This window comes from Strongylocentrotus purpuratus, unplaced genomic scaffold (genome assembly GCF_000002235.5).
Source record: "Strongylocentrotus purpuratus isolate Spur 01 unplaced genomic scaffold, Spur_5.0 spur5_scaffold_15, whole genome shotgun sequence".
Classification (NCBI taxonomy): domain Eukaryota; kingdom Metazoa; phylum Echinodermata; class Echinoidea; order Camarodonta; family Strongylocentrotidae; genus Strongylocentrotus; species Strongylocentrotus purpuratus.
The window spans coordinates 1,113,246-1,123,666 of NW_022145600.1; the positions used below are offsets into that span (position 1 = coordinate 1,113,246).

At 37.0% G+C, this 10,421-nt stretch overlaps 2 protein-coding genes across 2 annotated transcripts; one reads left to right on the forward strand and one right to left on the reverse strand.

The window, feature by feature from the left end:
• Positions 1-2,401: 2,401 nt before the first annotated feature.
• Positions 2,402-3,654, reverse strand: LOC582096 (2-aminoethanethiol dioxygenase). The gene has a single exon (XM_003725375.3). The coding sequence runs from the start codon at positions 3,624-3,626 to the stop codon at positions 2,853-2,855; it is 774 nt and encodes a 257-aa protein (XP_003725423.1). The 5' UTR covers positions 3,627-3,654; the 3' UTR covers positions 2,402-2,852.
• Positions 3,655-3,894: 240 nt separating this feature from the next.
• LOC100893242 (bridging integrator 3) lies at positions 3,895-9,316 on the forward strand. The gene is made up of 7 exons (XM_030985310.1): positions 3,895-4,046; positions 4,994-5,051; positions 5,965-6,005; positions 6,286-6,481; positions 6,943-7,125; positions 7,887-8,021; positions 8,915-9,316. The coding sequence occupies exons 1-7, from the start codon at positions 4,039-4,041 to the stop codon at positions 9,065-9,067; spliced, it is 774 nt and encodes a 257-aa protein (XP_030841170.1). The 5' UTR covers positions 3,895-4,038; the 3' UTR covers positions 9,068-9,316.
• The last annotated feature ends 1,105 nt before the right edge of the window (positions 9,317-10,421 follow it).

Consider the following 10,421-nt stretch of genomic DNA (forward strand, 5'->3'; position numbering starts at 1 on the left):
TTCAGTTCAACAAGTCGGGGGTTTACAGGAGAAGTAAGAGAAAAGACACACAGAGAAGCACATAGGTATTTAGACAGGAGGGAGGGAGAGTGATTTAAGGAGAGAGAGAGGGAGAGAGAGAGAGAGAGAGGGAGCGAGAGAGAGAGAGAGAGAGAGAGAGAGAGAGAGAGAGAGAGAGAGGGGAAGAGGAGAGAAAGATGGGGGGGGGGGGCAGCGCAGAGAGTAATCCAATTATATTGCACATATACCATTACAAACAAGGATATGCATGCCTTACATAGTATACATCACTCGAGTCTCTTTTTAATCAAGATTTTGATGAGCAAGAAGCCTCCAGGAGCAAACATTATCTCCTGTCTCTCTCTCTCTCTCTCTCTATATATATATATCATATGTCTCACGATCTCATCTCATCTCCTTTTCCATTTTATCTCCTTCTCTCTCTCCAACTTTTGATCACCCATCATGCCATCAAGCCAAAGTATTAATCATTTATTGACCATAAGTACCATGAACAACAAAATGCAATAATGACTTGGGAAGATTTTTAAAAATTTTATTTGTACACACTGTAATTGGTACATGATTGACTTTCAAGTTTCACTTGAAAAGTAACACAGCATTTATAAAACAAACATGCTGAACAAATCGTCCTTGTTTTCACGAAGTGATGGTAGTGAGGAAAATCGTAACGCAAAGTGAATGCAATTTTTTTTCACTACCGTCACTTCGTGAAAACAGCGACGAAATGTGCACGATCTGCTTTTTTTTATTTGGTAGCAAGACAAAATCTGTGAATTTCAATTATAAGATGTAAAATATAGCATTTAGTGAAAAATAAAGGTTTTTGAAATATATCTTCTCAATTAACAATACTTGTAGACACTACAGAAAATCTGTAGCAAGAAGTACTATTGATTATTGATAATCAAGAACTGTCAATCAGAACGCAATGCATGCATTTCTCATTTGGCAAACACACATAAATTTCAAACAAAAGAAAACTATTAGCCAAATTCGTTTTGGACTCCATAGCAAATACTAATTTTCTTGAAGCCTTCATTTTCCCAGGCATTAATGGGTAGACTTTTATGGTACAGTCACAGTATATGATACATGTATGCAGAATCAAACCAATCTTGTTTTTTACTAAATGCTAAATAGTTGATATTACATTAAATTATAGTTAATATGATTAATTTGATAAAAGCTTACTCAACTGAATCAAACCAACAAAGCATTGTATTAATTATCATTCTTATTGCCAACTTTTTATCTTAAAAATATGAAGCATATACACTATGTTCCTGCAAGACAGATCTCTCCAGCTCTCTAAAATACCCCAAGCATAATGTATGACATGTTGTTTTTGTTATGCACACGTTCAGACGTGATTTTCTTTAATGACACTCACTTGTCTCAAGTCAACTAATATGGTAAATCATTGACTACTGAATTAACATATTTCCCTTGGGTTCATATGGGGACTGTTGGTTATCATAGTCAATGAATTAAGATCAGGCCTTAAATTTCAATATTTTTAGGGCAAGGCCACTTTTCTGTAGGGCACATTCCTATATTACAGCACAAATAGGAAAAATTGGAAAGGGCACAAAAAATCTCCAAGGCCAATGAGAGGGGCATTGAGGCCAATCAAAGGAGCATCCAAGGCCATGGCCTTGGTGGCCTTGGATTAATTTAAGCCCTGGTTAAGATACTATACCATGTATACATGTTTATCTTTACATAATTACTGTCTGTTGTGTATGAACTTTCTCATTAAATTTTGAGCTCACTTATGGTTATGAATCAGGAGATTTTGTGCACATAAGAATAAAATCCCCTTTTCTGCTCTCAATGCGAATTATACAGGTCTCAACAGTGTCTCAAGTCTCAACAGTGTTCATCCTAAAGATCTATCATAGAATGTACATGCATGTTATTTGAAGCTAACTACATGTACACCTGTACCAAACATGATTGCAAGAGTGATCTACATGTACATACACTGAATGTATGTGCATAAACAAATAGCTCATATTGAAATTTGGTTCATACATCAATAATATGCATGCACACAACTGCAAGTCTGTAATATTAGACTTAAAATACTCATACTGTTGTACTGTGGTATGTGTAACAAAAACAACAAGAAATTTTTTTTTATTTTGATCTCTTAGGTTATCATGTATTCATTGTATTGTACATGTATCTAATGAAAATGAGAATTTTCTTGACACACAGTAATAAACATATTGTGCAGGAAGGATCAATGAACAGCTTGGCATTTAGTCTTCTTCATAACATTTTCAAATTAAAAGAAAGATACATGTATCTCTACAACTATAAAATAGTTAAAGTGAACCATTTCGTTATTCACAGAATCTTTATTAAAACTTGAATGCGAAGCAGAAATCTATCGCATGATCATCATCACTTATAAAGGTGCGGCATATAATTGTACAAAATCTGTCAAAGTGTCATGGTAAAGGCAAGTCCAACATATGAAAATCTCATTTGCCTTGTAATAATTACATTAATAAACGTAAGTTATATTGAATATGTGACAGAAATTAACACACATATATCAGTTGATAGAACCACTGAAGGACAACCAGGTTCAACTGTAAAAAAAAAGATGAATTTCATTAACTTGTTAAAAACAAAATAAAACGGCCTTAAAAACCCTCCATCCAGCAGGCAGAGGGCGATGAGTTGTCCAAAAAACTATGGATGAAAACATGACCACATCAGAGATGCCTTGGACTTGCACATATTTAATGTATCTATCTTCATCAAAATACAAGTCCTTCTGATTAGACTGAAGATTATTGTGCCATTTAAAATGCTCATCATGATGGGATGGATATTTCTGGTCCAGGATAATGCACTTCATCACACCAAAAATCATGAGGTTGAGAGATACACATCAACCAGTGAGGGTCTGACTCCGAAGAAGATGGTTGCAAAGATTTTAATTCCTTGAAATACTGGCAGTCTCTTCCGATAACCGGATCGTACGGTGGAGAGAGAATGTCAAGAAAGGCAGCGGGTCCTCCGACTGATTCTAAACTATGGTAGTTTCCTTCTCTTGGGGTGAGTAACACTGCTTCTGAAGATGCTGTGAAGTGCTGATCAATTCCAAGTCGAGTCGGAGCCAATAAATGTTTCTTCGGAGGCTCGTTCTCTGGGAAACCTTCAAACTTGGAGATTGGAAATTTAGTCCAGTCTTCAGTGATGGTGTTGAATGTTCTAACCGAGATATCACCATAGAGCACTTTGAGAAGACCATGCATTCCTGGATGATTATGAAGAGGGATGCGGCTTCCTTCTCTTATAATGAACACGCCCATTGTCATGACACCGTCTTCGAAGATGTGCATGTATCCTACCGGAGCGCGCTGGGAAGGGTCTCCTCCAGCTGCCGCCTCAAAAGCTGCTGGATTCGGTGGCAATCTTTGTTGTTCTATCATAGCTCGGCTGGCGTCAATGTTTAGATCAGAAGCTTGAATCTTTGACATTGTTTCTTGTAGAGCTTTCAGACCATCAATGTTAGCATTTCTGTCCTTAAAAAACAGGCGGAATATATCCCAAGCCTGTCGGGTTACTTTTTGGAGGGCAGCCATCTCTAATTTTGCTCTTATAAATACTGAACTTGGCTAACAAAAATTTAGAAAAATATTTGCCGAGCTACTCGGCCCTAATAAAATACAGATCTTATTTGTTTTTTTATCAAATTATTAATTTATTAATCCTTTTAAACTAACTTTAAATCATATTTTATATTTTTAAAAATTGTAAAATTTATACTTTGTACTTTTTAAAAGTAAAAATGTGATATTATACTCAATGATTAAATTCTATCGTATTCTTTATTAAATTGTGTAAGTGAAATGTGCCCTTTGTTGCTGTCTGATTGTATCACTTTGTAAATAAGGTGTGTCTCGATCCATCACAACAAATCATCAAAATACATCAAATTTGTCACCTAAAGCGGATCTTTCTCTTACGTTCTGAAACCTGTGGGGAAAATTCAATATGAGCTGGTGAGTAGAATGATTTATTTTCCGCTTTCTATCTTTATGCAGTGTTCCTATTGGAGTAGCTGTAAACTTACATCATTTTGATAACGTGGGACTGAGCTGAAACTAGTTGCCCATTGCCATTGTGATTAATGTATTGAATATTTGAATGGATGATTGATTCCTACCATCCCACCCCTCACTGTTGTTGATGATAATGTAGAACTTAATCAGTTGTTAATCTATGTGGAACATCAGCAATAATTAATTGAAAAGCTGAAATTGTAGACTGATTTTGCATGGCCATTCCCTTTCTGTTTTCACCAGAATTGTCCCCAATTGCCACACATGACATAGCTGCATTACTATCCTGGCTGTGTATTGAAAGCTGCGCTATTGATTCTCAACATTTCAAACACCACTGTACAAAGCTCAACTGATTTCACTAAAAATTGGTACTTTAGTGACGATTAATGACTCCTAAATAGCAGTAGATCTAGAGTCTAGTCTAAAATACAATTTTTTCAAATTTCTAATGTTAAAAAGTATATATTAGATCTAATAAAAAAAATTCAAATTGTGAGTCCACTGTCAAACTTGCCGATCATCAGCATGAATGTGTGCATCTGTGTGTTATGAGTGTATTGACTATTCATGTATTCAAATACTGCCTATATATTAACACGTAGTGTAGTGCTAGAGGTCAATACGCATTAGCATTGACTCTCTATGCTTTGCTGGAGTGCCCAATTGCTATGATTGCTAGACTAATATAGTAGGCCTAGGGTAATACTAAAATTGCAAAATTAAACTATGTATATTCTGTGGTGATTTGCCCTTGTATTTATTAAACTAACTCATCTATAAGATTACCGGGTATAATAAATATATCATTATGTTTTAATCCGTCTGGAGACTAGATTGAGACTTTATTAATTTCCTTAAGTCTTTTTCTTCCCTACTCCCTGCAGGAATTTTTTCAGTAGGTTTACAGGAGCCTCTCCGAAGAAGACAGTGCTGACAAGGGAGGTGAGTCTCTCATGAAATATGTTTTTCTAAAGAGGCCATTTCACAATTTTACGAGATTTAATATACACATAGATTAACATCATATTCATTTAATTGTAATCCAATCCAATCCATAAGATATTTAATATAGCGCCTTTTCCTTGCAGTTACAAAGCGCTGCACACACGCTCCACAATGTTTGGGCCACTTAAAAACAAAAGTTAGACACTTCTCAGAGATCAGTAAAGTATATGTAGGCTGGTAATAAGAAATTTCTAGCAGAATAGATGTGACTTGAGCATTTTCTTGAACTGGTCAACAGATGAGGCCGTCTGCACAGCAGTAGGTAAATTGTAAATCATCATATCCAGAGCTAGACTGTAGAACAGGAGGAAATGTTTTTTATATAAAGGGGATCATAATGGGAATCAGTAAATTAGAAAGTGTATTAACTCACTCTGTAAGAGTTGAAGTCTTGTAGAGGTACATGTATAATCAGTTGTTTTGCATGCATTTGTTCTAGCTTGAGATCAATGAAGATATTATATGTAAGTTTTGTGTGTATTTATTTTCAATTTTCACCATCGATCTCTTAATGCTTTGAAATAAATTTGAAGGTCTTATTTTGTCACTAAATTATGCATAAATATGTTCTAACTTTAGATTGGTAACTTATTAAACTTGACAATTATCTATGGTAAAATTGCTATGGGTTGGTGCGTTAATTGATGTTGAGAATGAGATTTTGGCTCATTATATGCTCTTTTGGTTTATTGTTTCCCTCACGATGTAAATACACTCTGAAAAACAATCTACTGAATACACATATAGCTAGGGAGCGTATAATGATGCACTGCACCTACATGTAGTTGTAGTTATTGTTTGATATCAGTGAACAGTCAATACAAGGTTTGGATTCTTCTTTTTTTTGCAGGAGGAAAAGGATTTTGAAACAGAAGTGAATAAAATTGAAGTGTAAGTATAATTTGAAATTTATTCTCAATAATTTATTTTGTACTGCACTGTTTCTTGCTATTTTTATGTTTTGAGCTATTAAGAGCAAACATCTTTCTGTTGCAGTGGAAATAAAAAATTAAGGTACGTTGGTATTCTTGGTTACCGGTATATAGCATACTAACGTACAGTGTATGTTATCATTTTTTAACTATTTCGTGCAAATTTCTTTGATTCCTTTAACAAAAATGTAAATTTGTTGTTTATAAAATATTTTTTTGTTTCTCCTCAATACTGACAGATTGGATGAAGCCACTAAACGCTTGTACAAGGATATGCGCAAGTGCATTGAAGCGATGACGTCGCTGTCTAAGCACCAGTGTCGAGTGGCTCACAACCTAGCTGCTAGCCCTATCCTAAACACAGAACCTGATATCAAATCATTGGAGGGCATCAGCACCTCCATCAGCAAGGTTGATGAATTCACGCATGAACTGGTAAGGATGAAGACAGGTGATGGTGAGGAGGAGGAGGAGGAGGAGGAGGAGGGGGGGAGGAGGAGGAGGGGGGAGAGGAGGAGGAAGAGGAGGAGGAGGAGGAGGAGGAGGAGGAGGAGGAGGAGGAGGAGGAGGAGGAGGAGGAGGAGGAAGAAGAGAGAGAGAGAGAGAGAGAGAGAGAGGGAGGGAGAGAGGGAGGAGAGGGGAGGGGAGGGGAGGGGGAGATTTTCTTGTGGTTGTGATGGCGATTGTGGTGTGATATTGACAGTAGTGATGATGTTGATGATGATAATACTGAAATTGGCACATGTAATTATGAATGTGATCAATACTTGAATAGCATCTTCAAAATAGTTTAAAAATCTGATAAAGGAGAAATTGTTCACTTTATACATGTACCTTATCCAATGACGATCATATTCTCAAAATAACACAGCAAGTATTCCTTCCAAACCCCACAGAACCTCAGTGCTACTAGGACCATGGTTGAGCCCATGAAGAAGTTTAGTGGGATCTTTCCAGGGATCTACGTAGCTCTGAAGAAGAGGGAGCAGATCCTCCAGGAGTACAGTCGCTGTCAGACCAAGTTGGAGAAGTACCAGGACAAGGAGAGGACCGGTCCTAATCTTGCCAAGTTAGAACAGGTACAGTTCTGCTCAATCCACATTCGTTCTAGGCCTTATTTCACATCAGGGTTAGGATTTGAGTTGTGACTTGGTTTAGGTTCGGTTCTGATATAGTTTGATGTGGGTAGCTTGTCAGAGCAAGTTGGAGAAGTACCCTTGACAAGGAGAGAACTGATCCTAATTTTGGCAAGCTAGAACAGGTACAATACTGATGTTTCCACAATCGTTCTTGGGACTTATTTCATTAGATATAGAGGGTTGTGTATTAGGTTAGGTTCTGTGATAGGATTAGGTTCAGAAGTGTTGTTAGAGCAAGTTAGAGAAGTACCAGAAGAAGGAGAAGCCTTGTCCTTATCTTGCCAAGTTAGAACAGGTACGATACTGCTTAATCCACATTTGTGGAGGAGGAGGAGGAGGAGGAGGAGGAGGAGGAGGAAGAAGAGAGAGAGAGAGAGAGAGAGAGAGAGAGAGAGAGAGAGAGAGAGAGGGGGGAGGGGGAGGGGGAGGAGGAGGAGGAGGAGGAGGAGGGGGAGGAGGAGGAGGAGGGGGGAGAAGAAGAAGAAATACAAGAAAATTATGAGAATTGTGAATAAATGCTGATGACGCCATACTCCGTGGTCAAAACGTGACCATGACCAGGGATTGTTGAAGGTAAGAATCTATCAGCCATGTAACAAAATCTAAACAAAGGTAACTCGGTATGTACTACAATCTTGTCAACAGGAGATTCACGATAAAGCGTTTTTATAATTGACCTCATCACCTCTCATTCTCTTCAGAGTAAAAAAACACTGGATGCAGCCAAGGAGGAATATGAGAAAGTGCATCAAGAGCTGATGGAAGGGATGCCAAACTTCTTTGAAGCCAGGATAAACTACTTCCAACCATGTTTTGAGGCTCTCATCAAAGCACAAGTAAGCTTCATACTAATGATATTAATAATGATACTTCGTCAAGAGCCAATTTGAGGTATGCCAAATTTCTTTGAAGTCAGGATAAATAATAGTGATAATAATAATAATAATGATGATGATAATGATAATGATGATGATGATGATGATGATGATGTTGATGGTGATGGTGATGATGATGATGGTGGTGGTGGTGGTGGTGATGGTAATGATGATGATGATGATGATAATGATGAAAATATTTGTGGCTTTTCACGTCTGTCAAACCATGCTGCCCATGGCGTTCCAATATCATTTCCATGGTCGTAGTCGAGCGGCCAAATACGTATTGCTCTAGCATATGTGTTACCCATTTACACCTGGATTGAGGGATGGCAAACATGAAATAATATCTTGCCTAAGAATGTTAGTGCCAGGCTGGAATTTGAACCCTCAAAATTTGGATTGAGAGTTATGTGGATAAACCATTATACCATAACACAATGTTTTTTTGGAGCTTGCTCAAATGTGATTTGTTTCACCAATATCACATTTGCATATAATACACTTCATTGTCAGGCGCATGTAGTTACCTACAAGATATTTGTACTTTATTTTTAGGTTCAACTAATCTGAGAATTTCAAGATTTCATTAAAAACAAAACAGTTCTTTTAAAATGCTATTCATCCCAGATTGCTGTCAGCCGTTCCAAAGCTGTGGAATAACCTACCACTAGACATAAGAAAAGTCCTATCTGTTGCCGATTTCAAAGCATTGTTGAAGACAGAAGCTTTTTGAATAAATTATGGTTGTGTCCTCATCACAACGCAGTAGAGTATATATATTTATTAGCTGCACTATATAAATCATTTATAGTATTATAAACATGCGGATACCTTGGTCATTGCTCTTGCAGGTCCAATACTACACGGAATGCTTCAAGATTTATGTTGAGATAGCAGCATCATTACAACACAATGAGACGGTACAGAGCGATGATGACTTTGAGGAGGAGCTCCATTCCAAGCTCAACGACATCAGGGCTCTGTCCATCGTGGTCGACGACTAGGCTCTCTCGCTATCTTACCCGCCCATTCCTCATTCCTTCCCGTGCTACATAGTATACCTACCTATGATGGTTTACATTGTAAAGGTATAGATAGTCTTTGTTTTACAATGTTTTATGTATTCTAAATTTTTGTTGGTCTAGACTTAGCGTAAACAAAGATCTGGTCAAAGATATTCCAAATTGACACAACTCCTCCAGTTGAATTTATATTCTGTGTATTAAGTACATCTCCCTGCCCCCCCCCCCCCCATAACAAAAAGAGATGAAGAAAGATGTAAAACAGGGTCTGTATGCACGAGCTGTATGTAAAGATTTTGAAGTTTTGGGGGTCCAGACTGAGATTTTGGGGCCCATGTGTCCTGGGCGGCTGTTTAATAGTGTCAAGCAGTGGGTACAAGCTTTTATCAGTCACAGGGTCTGAAACTCATGTTGCCGTAGACTATTAATGCTTAACTAAATCCTGTGCTGTAGGTGCTATGCTGCTTTGGGCTTAATTCAAGATACACATTTTTGTTTTACTTTAGTCAGTTTAAAACTTTAATGTGTGCTTGCAAATTACTTAAACGCCTACAGCATTCCTAAATGTTGTTTAGTTTTGATACGTACCATACTTAACCAACATTTATAAATAATTTTTTTGATGTGCAATTTATTGTCACCATGGTAACAAGCTACTTAAGGTATTGTCAGTATTTACAATATAGACAACAGTTTTTTGGTACATGTATGCAAATATATTGCATGTTAGTATTAATTTATTTGTTTGTCCCATTTATTATCCAAAACACTACAGTGTGTATAATAATGTTATAATGCTTTGAAGTCTAATCAGATTCCCCTTATGCATTCTCCTGAATATTAGTATGCATCAATATAGTGTTTACACACATACCGGTAGTGTTCTTGATGTACTTATTCCCAGGCTATGTAGGTGCAAGTTCACAGGTTTATTTAATTTCATGATGACATGTTATGCACTGTAATGCGCAAAACATTTTCTGCCATTCTATTAGAATTGTGTACTGAAAGGTCACACTAAATGAGTCTGGTATATACAGGTGTATGATTAGATTTAAATATACAAATCTGTCTCATGCAATTGTAAATACAGTTTAATTTGTATACACAGATCGCTTAAGGGAGACAAAAGAGTGGTCTTTATAGGCAGGTACTTGTCCTAAACATGTATGCAAATTTCTTTCCTGGGTATGGAGTAGCAAGTGCAGATTAATGCCTTGCCAAAGGACAGTAGGGTCTTGTCAGAGACAGTACAGTACCCATGCTCTTGTTATTCAAACACTTTGATCCTGTGCGTATCCCATTCACTGCCTATCATGTCTAAGATTTTAAGTGA

What these genes read in the sequence shown, in the direction of transcription:
- LOC582096 (XM_003725375.3), bottom strand. Translation starts at nt 3,626, where the DNA reads ATGGCTGCCCTCCAAAAAGTAACCCGACAGGCTTGGGATATATTCCGC.
- LOC100893242 (XM_030985310.1), top strand. An exon ending in AGACAGTGCTGACAAGGGAG is followed by an intron (nt 5,052 to 5,964) that starts GTGAGTCTCTCA and finishes TTTTTTTTGCAG; the next exon opens with GAGGAAAAGGATTTTGAAAC. An exon ending in ATGAATTCACGCATGAACTG is followed by an intron (nt 6,482 to 6,942) that starts GTAAGGATGAAG and finishes CAAACCCCACAG; the next exon opens with AACCTCAGTGCTACTAGGAC.